This window comes from Saccopteryx bilineata, chromosome 4 (genome assembly GCF_036850765.1).
Source record: "Saccopteryx bilineata isolate mSacBil1 chromosome 4, mSacBil1_pri_phased_curated, whole genome shotgun sequence".
NCBI lineage: Eukaryota > Metazoa > Chordata > Mammalia > Chiroptera > Emballonuridae > Saccopteryx > Saccopteryx bilineata.
In genome coordinates this window covers 71,476,531-71,495,474 of record NC_089493.1, presented here as the reverse complement: position 1 = coordinate 71,495,474, position 18,944 = coordinate 71,476,531, and the positions used below count along the sequence as shown (strand labels likewise).

General features: G+C 39.8%; 1 protein-coding gene and 2 non-coding genes across 3 annotated transcripts in view; all 3 read right to left on the bottom strand.

The window, feature by feature from the left end:
• The window catches only part of SECISBP2L (SECIS binding protein 2 like), a 66,537-nt gene extending 57,718 nt beyond the window's left edge, over positions 1-8,819 (bottom strand). Inside the window, exon 1 of the mRNA XM_066276466.1 lies at positions 8,591-8,819. Coding sequence (XP_066132563.1) covers positions 8,591-8,614 — 24 coding nt within the window. The 5' untranslated portion in view covers positions 8,615-8,819. The remainder of the gene's footprint in view (positions 1-8,590) is intronic.
• Positions 3,982-4,057, bottom strand: TRNAA-UGC (transfer RNA alanine (anticodon UGC)). The gene has a single exon. It is a non-coding gene; the product is annotated as a tRNA-Ala (tRNA).
• TRNAA-GGC (transfer RNA alanine (anticodon GGC)) lies at positions 5,984-6,060 on the bottom strand. The gene has a single exon. It is a non-coding gene; the product is annotated as a tRNA-Ala (tRNA).
• Positions 8,820-18,944: the final 10,125 nt, after the last annotated feature.

Sequence of the window (18,944 nt, the reverse complement as noted above, 5' to 3'; positions counted from 1 at the left end):
ACAAAGTGATTTTAACTAATTTTGTTACTGGGCAAAATATCACTAAACTTCATTCTGAAAGAAAACTCTGTTTGAATAGTTTAAAAAACAATCTATTTCTGTCCACTTCAGGAAATTAGATTACTATGGTCAAATTAAAAGGAAAATGTCTAAGATGGGGGGAGGACATTGGGGGAGAAAACTTCTGGTTCACACTTAGACAAGAAAAGTAAGTACTTCAGTTTCTCAGAAGACAAGTTGAGCAAACTAAAATAATACAGGATATGTACTTCATTTAAGTTTATTTTGCATCTTTGCTATAATAAATCTCGAGACTTAAAAGACATTTAAAAACTAAAGTATTTAAGGATACACACATGGGTGACAAAACTATAAAGAAAAGTAAATAAGACCTATAAAAGTCAGGACAGAAATCGCTGTTAGACAAGAGACCTGAAACTCGGAGAAGACACGGGGAGAGCTACTAGGATGCCTGGGTAAGTACCTGGGGCAATGCTCACAAAATACGCAGCACCTTATAATTCATTTAGTTGTGTATTGGTTTTAGGCAGTTTTCTTTCTGCATCTGTTATATCTAACAATTAATTTAAATTTTAAAATTTCAATAATAAAAAGAAAAAAAATCTATAGGCACATTCTACCAAAGCAGAATGGTAAAAACCATATAAACCATAAGTGAAATGCAATCCAATGTTTCTTTCAACTATTCAAATCAGTTACCTCAAACCAACAATCCTAACCAGAACTTTCCCCCAACAAACGCACTATAATGGCATTTATTAGAAGCTCTCTTAAAGGCAGAGTTCTCAGAATACATTTCAGAAAATCTAAAGATAAGACATATGCTCAATATATAGCTTTATTCAGGAAAATTCCTTCTAAAAGGATTCCACTGGAAATTCAGAAGCACTTGCGAGAAGGGAGCAAGGAGGAAGACAATCTGTACCATATAGCAGTATTAATTCAATATCCTTCCTCTCATCTGATTTAACTTTGAAATCAAATTTAATACTATTAACCAAATCTGAAGTAGATATAGCAGCTATACTTATAAATTTCTGTGAACTAAATCAGTTTCTTGAATTTCAACACAGGAGGCAAAAATTCTTTCAAATATTAATAGAATAAGTTGGTCATTTTCACTGTGAGAGTCACAAGAACCCCAAACTTATTTATAGAAAGTATACCTAATAAACACTTCCTCAATTAAGGAAAAAAGCTGATTTTCAACAATGCACAGATAATAGAAACCTGCTTTATATAGTTCATACATATGCATAAGGGAAATTTAAATCACATTTTAACTATACTAAAAACATAACTTTTAGGATTTTTAAAAATCAAAAAGTCCTTTTGAACATATTAGAACTCTGAACAGTTTTATAAATCTGGACTAGAAGACATTAGAATTTATTTTAAAGCAAGGAATATATATGATTACAAAAAATTCTTGGTCTAATATAAAAGGAGAAATATTAATATAATTATAAAGAAATTTAAAATTTTTTATATAACACTTTTCTTGACACCTCCTCAAAAAAATGATATCATAAATTACTTTGGCAACAACAAATTCAAATTCTTGCTCACATAAAAAGTTCCAAGTTTTTTACACCTAGTTCCCCTATACTTTTAAGAGTTTTATGAACTTCCATTGCTCAAAAAATGTCATGGATAAATTACAACTAATGTTTATATATACATAGTATACAGGGGTGGGCAAAATAGGTTAAATAATAAATAATACAATAATAAGTAAATAATAATACAAGAATAAATGCATTTCATGTTCTCACAATTATAAACCTACTTTTGCTCACCCTGGTATACCCTTAAACATTAACGTTTGTATTGGTTTCTATTCTAAGCGCAATTCTAGACGAGTTCAACAATAAAATTCAAACACTAAAATGATCCTTTGTGTTCAGCAAAAAAGAGAAGCTGCTGCAGTCAAGAGCTGTACAAACAGAAGATATCTCTAGTAGGAACAGACTGGCAAACTTTTCCCTATAGTTACAACTCTGTGGTTTTAAAAGTTGTTTACTGTGACTTTGGAGTCTTCAGTGTCATACATCAAAATGCAGCATCTGCTATTCTCAGGCCTAAAAAGTAATGTTAAGATTTTCTTAAAGTTCTACATAATAAAGCCCAACAGATAATATGTTAAGTAAACAGCAGATTCTGGCAATATTTCAATTATACTCGTACAGAAATCAAAGAAAAATGTCTTATACAGTAGAGAACAAAAATATTATGAAAAAAATTAGACTAATTATTTCATACAATATTCTTCAGTTTGAATTTCAGTGTTAGTCTCTCTACCTTTGCCAAAATCTATTTGTTAGAAGTCAGAAATTTTATAGCAAGGAGTTGTATCCTAAAGTAAATATAAATACAATGTAAGTCTAAAATACAAAAAACAAGTTCCTGCCTTATTTGCTTTAAAAAAACCCACAAAACTTCACAGTAAAATTCTTTCAGAAATTTTCACAATTTTCCAAAATAATGAAAAAATCAAAATAATCCCAGAAACATATATATTTAAAAAGTTCCACATTCATTTAAACTTTTGCATGTATTAAAATAAATGGCAATAAAACCTCTTGATGTGAATAATCTAGAAAATCCAAGAACTTATCGGAACATCAAAACTATGAAAATCTTGGTAAAAACTCTTTAGAACAAGGCTTTTATTTAAAAAATACATTCAGATCACTGAAAGCCTACATAATTCAATAAATACGCATTGAGCATATATTCTGGAAAGAGCAATTTATAGACAGATTTAGGAAAAATGCGCAAACATTACCACTAAGCACACATGAGCAGGAAATGTACACTAAACTCCTCCCAGACAGAACCTCCAAAAGAATACAAATAATTTCCCCAGATTAAGCAACAGAAAAATGACACCTACTTAATATTAAAACTGAACTGGAACATAATAAGGCACACTCTCCCACAGTGAAATGTGAATGTACCACACACCTACAGAAAAAAATATGGTCATAGAACCCTTCACATTCTTTTTATGTTAAAGTAAAAATATAACATACCAGATTTAAGATATTTTATAACTCATGTACAAAGTCACAGCAAATGTCTTCTTAATAAAAAAAAAAATTAATGCTTAAGAAATACCTGCTGGCTATATTGTTTTCTGATTGGAACGGCTTATACTGAAAGTAAACCACTTGCCAACATAAACCGCAGTAGTTATACATTTAAGTTTTGCAAGACTTCAGAAAATATTGAGGAAAATAAAATCGAAGTATTTAATTTAGACTCTACCTACGTGCTTTGCTATCCAAACACTTCCCGCTTTCTTAAAAACAGACTGTATCTAATCCTGTTAAAATCTAATGGTACTTTCCTAAAGACTGGTTTTCTAAATTTAACACTAGTTTTTGGATTATCTATTTCATTAAACTGTTCTATGTTTATTTTCTCCCTTGCTTTTGTGGAGTTTTCCCCCTAACTCCTTGCCTTGTATGCTTAATTTATATTTCCATTTTAAAATGTTCAACAATAAAAGCATTTATCACTATGCATTTGCCTCAGAGTATAGCTTCAGCCACATCCCATAAGTTTTTCACATGTAGCATGTTAATACTTTTTCAATAACATGTAATTCTATTTTACTTCCTTTTCTTTTTTTCTTTTTTTTTTTTTTTTCATTTTTCTGAAGCTGGAAACGGGGAGAGACAGTCAGACAGACTCCCGCATGCGCCCGACCGGGATCCACCCGGCACGCCCACCAGGGGCGACGCTCTGCCCACCAGGGGGCGATGCTCTGCCCATCCTGGGCGTCGCCATGTTGCGACCAGAGCCACTCTAGCGCCTGAGGTAGAGGCCACAGAGCCATCCCCAGCGCCCGGGCCATCTTTGCTCCAATGGAGCCTTGGCTGCGGGAGGGGAAGAGAGAGACAGAGAGGAAAGCGCGGCGGAGGGGTGGAGAAGCAAATGGGCGCTTCTCCTGTGTGCCCTGGCCGGGAATCGAACCCGGGTCCTCCGCACGCAAGGCCGACGCTCTACCGCTGAGCCAACCAGCCAGGGCTACTTCCTTTTCAATTTAAGGGCTTAGGGAAAAATGTCTTTTAAAATTTTTCAAATAGTATTTTCACTAAATAAGCATTATTTACTTTCTTTTTGTATTATAAAATTATTTTAAATATCTGTTAAGACACTTCACTAGCTTAAACCTTTGAATAGTACAAACGTTCATGTACGTCCTCGTGCCTCCTGACGATCCAGAGTACGATCATACATGTACATCTTTAAACTTTGAACTGGAGCAGTAAAAGCTGGAGCAGTAAATATATATATATGTTCTTCTTGTTTCCATAAATTGGTTATCAAATAAACATGATTTTAAGTTAATAAAACTGGAACTGGAACTAATTTAATTTTTGGAAAAAGAACTCACTCCCAGGGATCAGCAAGCATGAAAAGAACTCACTACTCAGAGGGTTAAATCCATAAAGACAAACTGTAAGTATTATGTGTTACATTTTATAGTAACTTATTTTGAACATGTTTAATTGCAGTGCTGATATTATTTGAAGTTTATACATTAAGAACTATAAGCCAGATAATTTTGTATATTAACTTTGTATAAAGTCATGGCTATTTGTTACACCTTTGCTTTTCTAAGAATTAAAGACATTATTGATCAACTATTTTGGCCTGACCAGGCAGTGGTGCAGTGTGTCCACCTGGAACACCGAGGACCCAGCTTCAGTGCCAGCTCACAGCTTGAACACAGGATCAGACATGACCCCATTGTCACTGGCTTGAAGCCCAAAGATTATTGGCTTGAGCAAGAGGTCACTGGCTCACGGACACCCACTCCCCAGTCAAGGCACATATGCGAAGCAATCAATGAACTAAAGTGCCTCAACAAATTGATGTTCTCGTCTGTCCCCCTTCCTGTCTATCTTTCCCTATCTGTATCTCTTGCACGTGCTAAAAAAATAATAATTTTATAAATTCTTTAAAAAAAAAACCTATCTAATGTTACTGTACTAAATTTTAAGCCAATGTTTAAATTATTTGATAATACAAAAGAGACAGTAAACCTCAAGTGTTCTGTCACTTCTAAGGCCTTTTTTTTTTTTTTCTTTTTAAATCTCAAAACAAGCCCTGGCCAATTAGCTCAGTTGGTTAAGAGCGCTGTCCTGAAACAACAAGGTTGCAGGTTCGCTCCCCGGTCAGGGCAGTCACGGGAAACAACCAGGGAACGCACGACTGAATAGAACAAATGAACACTTCCCTTCCCCCTTCCCTCTCTCTCCCTTCCTCTTTCTGTCGCTTTAAAAATAAAAAAAAATAAGCCCTGGCCAAATAGCTTGGTTGGTTGGAGCGCTGCCCCAGAGTGAGGAGGTTGCTGGTTCGATTCCTGGGTCTGGGAACATACAGGAGCAACTTGATGTTCTTGTCTCTCTCTCTCTCCCTGCCTCTCTCAGAGGGGGAAAAAAATCTCAAAACACTGTCTCAAATTTTCTTAAAAAATAGAAACACTAAAGCCTTTATAAACAAAATGAACTCATGATTTATTCTTCACATCCCTTTACATCAGCTTTTCTTTTTTAAGGAAAAAAAAATGCATTATACCAAGCCATATCTGTTCTTAGAACATGTAATTCTAGCAGTTAAAATTAAACTTATTTTGATTTAAAACAATTTTTTTTTTTTTTTTTGTATTTTTCTGAAGCTGGAAACCGGGAAGCAGTCAGACAGACTCCTGCATGCGCCCGACCGGGATCCACCCAGCACGCCCACCAGGGGGCGATGTTCTGCCCATCCGGCGGGTCGCTCTGCCGTGACCAGAGCCACTCTAGCGCCTGAGGCAGAGGCCAAGGAGCCATCCCCAGCGCCAGGGCCATCTTTGCTCCAATGGAGCCTCGGCTGCGGGAGGGGAAGAGAGAGACAGAGAGGAAGGAGAGGGGGAGGGGTGGAGAAGCAGATGGGTGCCTCTCCTGTGTGCCCTGGCCGGGAATCGAACCCGGGACTTCCGGCATGCCAGGCCGATGCTCTACCACTGAGCCAACCAGCCAGGGCCAAAACAATCTTGCTAAAAAATAATATTCTGAAATTCTCTTCTAGTTATAATACTTTAAAAAAAAAAAAAAGGTAATCCAAGAACAGCAATATGAATACCTTCAGGCATAACACACTTATATATGATATTTGTTACAAAGTTACATTGTGCAATACTCCAGGAATTTTAATTAGGTTAAGATGAAATGCAGAAAGTCTGTATTAAGTACTTTAAAAAATTCTAACTTCTATTAATTGCTAACCACTTCAATATTATGAGTACGTTATAACACTGTAGTCATTCCCAGAAATTCTGAATATAAACCAACACTGGTTTAAAACTTAAAAGAAAAAAAGCTTTTGTGAGGAATAAGTGGAAATTCAGCACATTGCCACATATATTTTTAATTACTTTTATCTAATTTCACTTCATTAGTAAAAATACAAATATATATTCCTAATAACCTGGAAAAACCATTACATTACTCTGGCACAGCGGAAACAATCAAGAACTCCACAGAGCTGAGAAATCTCAGTTCTACCATTAAGTCAATGGTTCTTAGCCTTTTTTCAGTAATGGATTCTTTTGAGAGTATTATGAAAATAATGGAGTCTTGCACCAGAAAAATGCTAATATAAAATGAAGCACCTGCTTTTCAAGTCACTCAGGAACCCCTGAATTAACTGCCTACAGCATGAACTGGGCAAAGTACATCACTTTTCTTGGATCTCAGCTTCCTGTGAATGTGTGAAGGAAAGACAAGGGGGTGGTTGAAATTTTTCTCTTATTTAGGATTAGGCTGGGGAAGAGGCAGGAGGAGGTAATGGAGGAAAAAAGAAAAAGAAAAAAATATTATTCAAAGGAAAACCTACATTCCTGTTATTTTCTAATTCTTAAATCTCTACAGTATTTTAAATAGATTTTGAACTTTGGAAAAACGCAGTTTGAAAAAGGAGGAGGCTCTCTAGTTCAAATAATTGGCCCTTAGCACTTGCTGTTAAGATAATCACATACAAGTTACCATCTAAATAGTTAATTACATTTCCTCTAGGATGAAAGGAACCATAAATATACATATGGTTGGACTGCTGGTTATAATTCTGGCTTCATGGTAAAGAACCAAAATGTTTAACCCTTTCATTAGTGACACGCATACAAGAAAATCATTCAAGAAAACTAGAAAAATCAAGAAAATTTCCTATTCATTTGTCGGGCTTTGAAATCCCAGGCATTTTTAATAAATAACTTAAAAGTTTGTCTTTCATTACATTAGATATAGGCCTTATATAAACGACAGGAAAGCCTGTGGCAAGAGGCTCCAATCAACTTTGCCCTGGCAAATTCATGTAGTTTCATAAACTCACTTTGTTTTTTGAGTCATATATAAAGCTTTTTTATAATTAAGGCTTTTATAAAAACATATGCACAACTATGAAATCATGCTTTGCCTACTGAAAGAGCCCAATTCACAACTGGTTCTGACTAGTAACTTATAATCACTCTTACAGAGGAATTTGGGAAATCCTTTTTTATTTATTAAGGCACTAATTATTCATTTGTATAATAAATAATAAGGCAAATCACTAATCTCTCCTTTCCCTTCATCTGTTAGCCTAGTTGAGCAAGACCTCCAGCTGAAGAGAAGAATGGACAGTGAATAAACTTCCACTTCAAATTTATGTCATTTCATAGAGGTCTCAAGAATGAAAAACACGGAAACTTTTGGGGGAAAATAGAACATTATTGTATATTATTTTTTACGTCGGGATGACAACGTAAAAGCCCTCACTCCCAACAACTACCAGCATGGATAGTAAGAATCTGGTACAATTAAAAGCAAAACGGACACTAATGGGACTACCTGTGAATATGAAAACGGGCTCAGAAATGAATTCATGCTTCAGGTCGTACATCGTTAAGATACAAGCTGGTCTTAAAACAAACACACAAACACACACACACACACACAAATTTCTGCAAAACAATTAGAAGAGAAGTGCTAGGGAAAACCGTAGTGTTTCCTAGCTTGAAAGAAAGTATCTCCTTAAAGCCATTGCAAAAACAATGCTTCACTCAATGGAACGTCGATCTAAAAAGCCCACAGCCCCCTCTTCCTCTGTAGTTAGCGCTCGCTCTCTGACAGTCTTTGTGGGTGAAAAGCTTTCAAAAGCCTCTCCACCTGGAAAACACATTCCAGAACAGAAGGGAATGGGGGTGGGGGGATTCGTGTGAGTTAGAAACCCTCCGCCCGGCGGGCACCGATAACTTGGGAGTCGGCTAGCCCCTTCCACCAGGCCGGGAGGAGGGGCAAAGGCGAGTGCCCAGCCGGGGGAATGGGGGGACCCAGGGCTGAAAAAGTCCCCGCGCCCGAGCAGCATCTGGAACAATGCAGGAAAGGGGGCGCCGCCGGCACCGGGGCGAGAAGGTCGGCGCCCCCAGGAACCCGCGGGGTCCGCCGTCGGGGCCCGCGCTCGGAGACCCGCGCCCGCCTGGGAGGCAGCGGCGACCTGGCAGCCCCCCGCCCGGCTGGCCCAGCCCGAGCCCGCATACCTGCTCTGCTGGGGCTCGGTCCATGGCGCCTGCAGCCGCAACGGGCCCGCTTAGTCGGCGTGGAGAGCGTCTCGGGCCGCTTTCTCCATGGCCCCCCGCTCGGGTCTAGAACAGGCCCCAGACCTCCGCCCCTAGCTGGCTGGCCTCTGCTCAGAGTCGGGCTACGCCACTGGCAAAGGAGGAGGCTCCAACTCCGAGAGATGGAGGAGGCGGTGGCAGCCCCGGGCAGGGATCATCTGGGACGGAAGCCGAGAGGAGCCGAAAGGGGCGGGAGGCGCAGTCGGAAATGGCGGCGCGCCGGCGGAGCGGAGCGGAGCGGAGCGGGAGGGGAGGGGAGACGGAGGACCGCGAGAGTGGCAGGCGCGGAGCAGCAGCGGCGGCCGCGCGGGCGGCGCCGGGAGCCCGGCTGGCTCACCTGGCTGCGCTGGGTGTGGGTGGGACTCAACTGCGCTGATGAGTTGTTCAACTGGAGGGGCATCAGGCCACTTGGGACCCAGAAATCCGGGTTCCGGTCTTCAAGGACCTCAGAGATACGACATTACCCCAGACCACCTGCCTCTTTAGTGAAGTTGTAAGAGTTTATCTGCTCACTGGACCTGTGATCCTTCCTTACGTTTTCCCGGTAAAAGAAAAGACTACAGAGCCAACACCAGAGAGAAAGCAAGTCAGAAGGACGGACAAACACTTCTCCTTCCATTAGATCATTCATTGTCCGGGCCCAGGTGCTAGGCTTACTTCCAGGTTGATCTCCAGGATCTCAGAATTCCTAATTTCACCCAAAGTGGGTGTGGATGAAAGAGGGACCACATGCTAAATCCAATAAGCTCAGGGGAGGCCTGCATGGTGGCCTTGCCAACTAAGAGACCTAAAGTAACCACACAAGATAGTCTGAAATTAAAACTAAAAGTTCATGATGGGTAGTCATGCCCTAGGTGGTATCTGTCTCTAACAAAGGGGAATGCTTACCTTAATAGACTGGTCCTCTTTTTTGCACCTATAATAATGTACCTGAATACATACCTTTGAAATGTAAGGGTAAATTTTTCCAGCCCCCTCTGGGCACAGTCACCCCATTAGAGTAGAAACCACAAATCCCCTCATTGTTATTATCATGTTGTTTACTGTTAAGTATCTGCCCATCTGGAAAAAAAAAAAAAAAGTATGTCTATACATACTTTTTAGCCAATCCCAAAGATTTCCCCACTTTGCTTTCTCCCCCACTCCCTGATCTGTCACGAATGGATTTCATGTAACCCCCTTATGTCTTCCCCTTTGATTCTGATGTATAAAGTAAGTGGTGAGAGTGTCATTTTCCAGAGCATTTTCTCAATCTGTTGAGATTTTGCTTCCTTGGAATTGTCAACAGTTAGGCTCAAATAAACTCATAAAACTTCTTACAGGTTTGGATGTTTCTTACAGTGACATTTGGTATTATACCCTCCAATAGATAATGATGTATACTCTGGGATATTACTTTCTCCACTGTACTTATTGACTGTTCCTTTTATCTCCAGTTCATTAGCTCTTTGGGGAAAGAGACTGCCTGACATTGGACACTTAGCAAGACATCTCCTTGGGCACACCCTCCAACACATACCCCTTTCCGGGAGAGAGTTCTTGCTTGCTGGTTAGCACCAGGGTGAGGAAGAAAAATAAAAATCTATATAAGCTAAATTATACTGAAGTGAAAGAAGAAAATAGAGGTGACTTCTCTTTGCAGGACTGATGGATATGGAGATTCAAGTGGGAAAAGAGAATTCGGGGAAGCTTTCTTTGTCATACTTCAGGGGACAGCCATAAAGACCTCAGTGGTCTTTTCAGTTAGTACGTTGTTAGTCTGGTTTTATTTGGAGGGGGCTCCAAGAAGAGGCTGGTCCATGAAGCCCCTAACTCTACTTGGGTTGATCATGTATTTTGATCTGGTGACAGATTCTATATTTGGGTCAAGACTTACATTAAGACTGGCAGTAGAAACTGTAAGATCTTTCTCTTTAGTTTTGTGAACTCTTGCTTCCTCAAATATATGTGTGTATACATATTTATGTGTTTAAATGGCACTCATGTATGAATGTTACATACATGAGCAATTCATGTACTGTGAGTTCTTTCCTGTCTATCAATAAATATACTGAATGAATTTAAGTTTGCTCACAAAACTAAGCTATTTATAAGATGTAGTTATGTAAACTAACAGATGATCATCCTCCTTCACAATTTCCACATAGAAAGAACTCTGAATTTTTAGAATGTCTCCCCACTGGTGGTCTCTAGCCATGAGATACCCCCATCTGAGTAAAAATAATAATAATGCAGTAATAATTAAGTCATAAAATACTACAGACTTAGGGTTTTTTCTAAGGAAATTGAAATATAGGATCACTAAGGATCTTTTTCATAGCATAGAATTTTTATGGCTACAAAATAGTTCTTGTTGACAATCTTCTATGTATAGGATATTTATTTAAATTTTAAGAACAAAATTTTAAGAACAAAATGTTATAGCACCCTTCTTTTTTAACATAATAGTAGAAAAGATTGCAATAACTATTAGAAAAATTGGACCTGTGGTGGCACAGTGGATAAAGCATCGATCTGGAATGCTGACATGATATGTTCAAAGCCCCGAGGTTGCTGGCTCTGAGTGAGGGCTCATCAGTACAAGGATGCTGACTTAAGCAAGGGAACGCTGGCATGGCCAGGTCAAGGCACAGATGAGAAAGACTGCACAACTAAAGCAAAAGCAACTACAAGTTGATGCTTCTCACCTTCTCTCTCCCTTCCTGTCTCTCTCTCTCACTCTCTACATAAATAAATAAATAATAAAAATATAGCTCTTAGAAGAAAAATGAAAATCTATGAAGAAAAAGAAGACATTTTTAAAATGCTACAAGTTACAAATTATAGGATTAAATTTTAATTATTTTATTCAGCAATAAATGTTTAATAGACTTGGTGCTATGCTCAATACTGGATGTGTAGGAGTCAACAAGACACTGAGAGCAGAAGGCATGTTTCTCTTGTGGGCAGGTCATACGCAGAACAAGAAATTACAGGTGAGCTGAGTTTCATGAAAATGAGAGTTCATTTGGTTCCGCTGTGTTGTGGGATAGAGAGTCCAAAAAAGTCATATGTAAGTAAATAGCATCCAAGGAAAGACCTGAAGTGTGAATAGGAATTATAAATGAGTAAGTAGGAAAACAGTTCCAAGAAAAGGAATTGGCATGTGTGAGGACTCAGAGGTAAGAAAGAATGCAGCATTATTCTTCAGAAGTTCATGCCTTGAAATGAGAGTTCAGGATGAGAAGGATAATCCAATACAGCAAAGCCTCTGAGAAGATTGAAGGGGATAAGATACAAAAATCAGGAGGAGAAATTGGCCTCAGATGGGAGTAGGGACATGTCCACGATCACAGAAGGAAAGGAAGAAAAGTTATATGTGGCTGCAGCTATATTTATAAGTTGAGGTAAGTCTTGTCTAAAGGCTCCTATTCTTTCAGAGAGACAGGAGGCAAGGTTATCTGCTGACAATGGAGGGAGGCAGAGTTGTGATGACCATGCTGTCAAAACTCAGCAGACATATAGTTAAGACTTATGCATGTCATTATATGTCAATTTTACATCAAAAGAAAAAATGTAAATAAATATTAAACTCTGGTTTTAAAAAATGCACGTACCTATGTAACCCAAATCTCTGTCAAGACACAGAATGTTACCATTATCCTCTGTGGTTTCTAACACTTTGCTGCTTATATCAAATGTTTATCTAATGTACTGTTGTATCCTCACTACACATAGCAAGTGCTCAATAACTATTTGCTGAATAAATGAGTATGTCATATGATAGTAAATTGGGATTTTTTCATCCAGGGTTGGCTTTTGTTAGGCATGTGCATGTTATTGAATGTGAATGGGAGGTGGCCACAACATTCTTGTATATTCTACTCCACTGTCTCTTCCTATTCTCTGAAGGCTACTTTACCCTGGATAAACCTCATGAAGGTCATGTGAACTTCATTCTAAGTTAAAGCTTTTCCTTTTTTCAAGCTCAGTCCTGCTTCAGGCCAGAAGGCAGCAGTGGAGGACATGGCACAGGCCACTTTTATTTTTTTTCTGCCCTTTTTCATCTCCACTTCCTCCTCCTAACTATTTGCTGATTGAACTTATAGATTCCTCCAGGTTTGGGGTTTGATGGGAAAGGTGGTGGAGCTTCTCAGATATCTTAGGTGCATGACATGCATGAAGTCACTTCTGGGCAACAACCTGTGACCCTTGCCCTCATCCCTTGGGCTTCTGAGGGGACAATCCTCTTGATCCCTTGGGTGGTCAGCTGCCTTCTTAGCTAGACTTTCTTTTAAAATGGCTTCAGAAAGAATTCTCTCCCACCATCCTTGGGAACTTTTTGCTACTCTTGACATCACATATCCATCCATCTATCCCTCTATCAGCCATTAATCTATCTTATTTTTGGTGCATAATAAAGTAAACTACCAACATCTGTACACTTTCCCCTGGGAAAAGTGTATTTGTCCACAGTTGATTAAAATGCAAGTTGTTTCTAGTGTCCCTTTGTCTCTCTTTAGTTTACCTCTGGTTTTCTCAGGAAAGCATCAGATCCCAGATCCGTGTATTGCTCCACAGCCCAAATGACTTGTATCAAGTTCTCCAAGTGTTTCCCTAAAAGCTTCTTTCACTGTAGCTTGAGGTAGAGGAAACCATCTCTTTTTTCCCATTGGAGATATAGGTAGGTACCAAAGCAGTACTCTTCATGAGTCATCAATCCCCTTAACCCACCTCCACCCTGTATGGGTTGGAGATGAGTAATGAATAACACTGAGCCACAATGTCTTAACATATCTTAACAATACCTCTTTATAGGCCACGAGTCTTTGAAAGTCACTTAAGTCTCTCTAAGCCTCAGTTTCTTCATCCACACATTGCATAAGACTGTGGAGAGACTCAGGTTAGGGTAATAAATGTGAGAACACATTGCAAACTCTATAAGAGTGGTTCTCAGTCTCGGACACTTTAAAAACTAAGGCCCCTCCTTAAACCAGTGGTAGAACCTCTGCAGTAAATAATTGTACAGCCAGCCAGAATAGTCATAAAACCTTAAATCATTTCTCTTTTCAAACCCTCCAGTGAAACTTTCCATCTTGGAGTAAAACCAGTCTGTAGAATGGTGATTGAATACCCAAGATCAGGCTCCTACCTCTAGTTTCATTTCCTACTCTTCACTCCCACTCACTCAGCTCTAGCTACACTTGACATTTTACTATTCTTTTAACATTCCAAATGCATTCCTACCTGGGAGGCCTTGTCCTAGCTGCTGCCACTGCCGGGGACACCCTTCCCCCAGTTATCCTATGGGGCTTACACCCTTGTTTCAGGCCTTTGCTGGAATGTGACCTTTGGGTGAAGTTTGATCCCTGACCACCCTCTTTAACATATCATGTATGTGCACAATCCTGTATCCCTTCCAGTTTTTTCTCCATTGTACTTATCACCATCTAAAATGCTATTATATGTATTTTACTTATTTTGTTTGCTTGTTGATTATCAGTTTCCACTGGAATGAAAGCTCCATGAGGGCAGGGACTTCGTTGTTTTATTCTCTTCTGATTTATATAGGCAGGTAGATAGACACTGATGGGGAAAGAGAGTTGGGCACTATATTTTATAAAACTTGGAAAGCTTGCTTCCGTAAGAAGCTTCAACATTCATTCCATTTAGCTTAATTTGCTAGAAAGCTAAAAATATTCATGGGCCCAATTGCACATATCAGGAATCCATTGTGTTCTCAGAAGTTCGTTTTACCCTTAGCCCTCCAGACTAAGATTTGGCAGTTTTCCCAAGACATTGCTGGTCTGGTGCTAGGGGAAACAAAGAGGAAATTCTTGCATTTTAGGACATGCACAATGGAAGACAGAATGGTGACCATAGAAGCTTGTGAGGCTAACCTAGAATAATAACCAACATAAGGCCGTGAAATTAAAAAAAAAACTGATTGGTTAGCTTAAACAAAAACTAATCCCAGTTCACAAATATGATATAAATACAGGCCTAACAGAGATCCAGCCTTTTATATCTTTCTTGGCCTTCTCTCTGCCTTCCTACTGCGAGAAACATGCTAGTTAAATTTACAGCCATGCTGCATGGCCTGTCAGCCAGACAACCCCCCTAAATACAGGTTTTGAGCAGTGCCTGAACTGGACTAAGCTTTGGTATAGACTAAACTATGGTGCAGAATATCTGGACTTTAGTCTTTCTACTGGTCTTATTGAAGACTAAACAGGACTTTTTCACTGGTGGGACAAATGGAGATAAGGCATTGGGAACCTGTGAGCAACCCTCTATTTTTAACTCCAAATAAACCTTACTGCAAAAGGCATGCTTCTCCATGTACAGGTCCAATAAAATGCTTTGTATATGACACCATACACGAACCCATCAGAACCAGCCTCAGAACCGGAATCAGACAGGACAGATATCACCAGCGCTTAGAACACTACCTAGCACATAGCAAGTCCGAGTAAATATTTATTGTTGTTATTCCAAGTGGGTGTTCTGAGCATGCACCTTATTCAGCTCAAAACTTCAATGATGGCTACTCCAAGTGTATCATGTGCTTTCTTCCCTCCTGACTTTGCTTATACCCTTCTCATCTTGCAACTCATTTCCTGGATGAAAAGCATCCTCCTCAAAATTCCTCTAGCTTCTGGTACCACATCCTGCCTTAAATTGTTTATGTACTGTGTATAATTACTCATGGAATGATTTCCTTTCTCAGAGTGTACACTCCTCAAGAACGGTGTTACTCAATAATACTTGTTGAATGAATGAATAAGTTTGCCATTGTAGCTGACATAGATATTCACCAGAAGAAGGAAGAGAGGTAATTAAATGGTAGATTTAAATAGTGAACCCTAAGCTCCAGTGAGAATACTGGTTGCATGTGAATAAAATAAAAATAGAAGATGATGACATCCAAAAATAATTTGTGGGTGGTAAGATCAACCACATGAAAGATAAACAACTATAAACTGCCTTGTGAATAATCTGGTTTAGGTAAGAGTGGGTTGAAGAGGAATGAATTTATTGCATAAATGGACGCTGAGAGCCAGATAAAAAGTTAGACATGGCATTCATTTTTTATGGCAGTGAGGTCTTCAGGCCAAGCCAGCTGAAAACAGGAAATAACTTTCCAGATTTATTATGATGTCCTTTGGAATATTTTTATGAACTAGTCCAATTCCTAATCTTTTTTGGAGGACATTACCTTACGATAGTACAAACAATAAATCTTTGACACTTCCCCTTCTTTAGGAAGTGCCATAAAATCTGGAATTGAAAAATCGCCTTCGACTAAATGTTCTTTTTTGTCCTGACTTTAAAAACTTTTGTTAACAAGCTACCTAGATTTTTCAAGTTCACGACTCATATTCTCAGGTCCCCAAACCTAGGTTCTTTCTGCAAAATCCTTTCTGAACTTCGGGAACTCATTTTATAGTAGGGCTTGATTTTTGGAGCCAGGAGTTTATGAAGCTCAACCTGTATAACTCTTGTTCCAAATTTCTCTAAGGCTTCTAACCAAGATGACTGAGCAAGACATGCATCACCGGTCTCGGAAGGGAAAATCAGAAGTGCTAGTTCACTAATGAAGCTGGCAGAAATAAAGCTTCTGAAAAATATTCCTGTTTCAAAGACACCATCAAAAGAAGCTGAGATGGTGTATTATCATTACAGATGAGAGAACTTGGTTTTATCCCTTTATTTGAGTTTTAAATCTTTTTGCATAAATAATACTGTAGCAATAAGAACAAAACATAAAGAAAATCACCCACAAAATGACCTTTCTAACATATGGAGGATTTTTTTCCTCATCTGTGTACCTCTTCTATGCTCATGTTCATCTAAATACGTAGTTTGGCCTGACCAGGCGGTGGTGCAGTGGATAGAGCATCAGACTGGGATGCAGAGGACCCAGGTTCGAGACCCTGAGGTCGCCAGCTTGAGTGCGGGCTCATCTGGTTTGAGCAAGACTCACCAGTTTGGACCCGAGGTAGCTGGCTTGAGCAAGGACTTACTCGGTCTGCTGTAGCCTCATGGTCAAGGTACATATGAGAAAACAATCAATGAACAACTAAGGTGTCACAACGAAAACTAATGATTGATGCTTCTCATCTCTCTCCATTCCTGTCTGTCTGTTCCTATCTATCCCTCTCTCTGACTCTCTCTCTGTCTCTGTAAAAAATAAAAAATAAATATCTAGTTTGTATTTAGATAGCCTGGAGGCTCTTGGGCCTATAATACAATAGAGTGCTGGCTGCTCTCTAGAAATGAGGTAGGAAGAAATCACTGCCCCTCTGCCCACTACTCCTCCCCCGCTGCCTGTATAAATGAGATCTAGGAACTTGGAATGAGCCTGAAACAGACTGGGGGCACCTGAGAGGTGAGGCCCCACCATGACTATTGATCCCAAAGTATGCCTTGGTCAGTCTGATGCACGACCCAAGAGGTCCAGAGACCCATCACTGACCTTAGGACACACAACAGGGTTCCCCATCAGACCTCATAAACCATGTTCACCTCTTTAAACAATAGCTGGAATCTTCATGTTAATGATTATATCAAACCCTCAAATCTGTACTCTCTTGCCAAACTTCAAGGCCCTACATTATGTCCTTGTGGGTAGAAGGTAGTATTAGATAAATACTTACAGCAAAAGAAAAAAAAGATAATATATAATTTGTAGAATATATATTTTATATTTAGGATACATAAAATCCCCAAATCATGTTAGAGATAGAGAAGGCATTAATACTTCCCTGTAGTGATTTCATCCCTGAAGACCCATCAACACCAAAGTCAACAATAAACTGCACAAACAAGGTGTTTGGTTGTCTCACCTACTTATAAAACCCCAGCCTCTTACTCAGTCCTTTCACAATCTGAGCTGGCAGAGCTCTTCAAGAAAACAACTGTAGCAATCCTGGGCTTCTTGCTTCTGACAAATAACAGACCCTGCCTGCAGACCTTGGGGTCTCTAGATTCCCGGCTGTGCTGAGTTCTAACAGATTACATTTCAGGAGTTTTAAACTAGTCAAGCTCTCCAGAGGAAAAACAATAGGAACAGCAGTCAAGAATACTGATCAGTCAGTACATGTTGTTCACAATGATCCCCTACTGAGTAGTAGTAATTGCTTACATTAATTGTGCCAGAAATGGTGCTAAGCCCTTTATGAAAGTATCTCATTTAATCTTCATAACACTCTTTGAGGTGGGAATCATTGTCTTTTTTTTTTTTTTCCCCCCAGAAGGAGAAATTGAGACTCAATTAGCTTATATAAGATCCAGACCAGTTAGAAAGTGGCAGAACTAGAATTTGAATAGAGCAAGCCAAGGAGCTTGTATTTAAGGCTGCCACTCTTTCCTGATGGTGAGACCAATGCAGGAGACTCTTAACAGTTTGACCTGTTTGCTGTTGAGCTGGGCAAGGCCTCTTTAATGCTGCTGCGTCTCCTCATGTGTGCCCTGACCCTGACCCTGACTCTAGGTGTACTGTTTGCTCCTCATTCCAACCCGAAATGCCCTGGAGTAGAAAACAACCTCAAACCTAGTGAAGTAATCAGACTAAGACAGAGGAGGAACTAAAAGTCTGTGGGCAAAAGTTCCTTTTGGCAAGTTCATGCAGCTATCACAGGGGAGTGGTTCTAGATGTCCCAACCACCTGGGATCAACGAAAAGCAGTGGTTGCATCCCTGTGTTAATACATTTTCTCAGAGCGCAAGAAAACCTATTGTCTCCTCTGCAGGCTATAAACGTGTCCATTTTAAATGATAGAAAACCAGTGTGTTTGTGAGGATGAAAGGGGGAGGGGCAAGGAATGTGCATTGAAAAAACAAAAAAAGGAGAAGAGAAATAAGAACAGCAATTAGAGCGAAGACAAGAGGCCTCAGGACGCACCATGGGCATCATGAGCATGGCCTGAAGCTCTCCTGCTGCTCAACCTGCCCGGTACCAAAGCCTGCCTGCAGAGCCAGCCCGGCCATCCACAGGACCGGGGAAGGGGTTTGGGGAGGAGGAGGAGGTGGAGGAGTTCTGATAGAATTCCACAGATACCTGCCATTCCCCCACCTGCATCCCACCTCCTCAAGTCTCCCTTCCTCTCCTGCTCTTCCTTCCCCGTCCCGCCACTCCCCCTTTTCCATCTGAATGCTCTTCCCAGAAGCGTGCAGCTCTGGAAGAGCTGCTAGCCCCCGCTCTGGAGTGGGACTCATACCCCTTGTCATGGACTGAGTGAGACATGCAATCCAAAGCACCCAGTGTCCCTGTCCTCACAGAGGTCAGGTGTTGT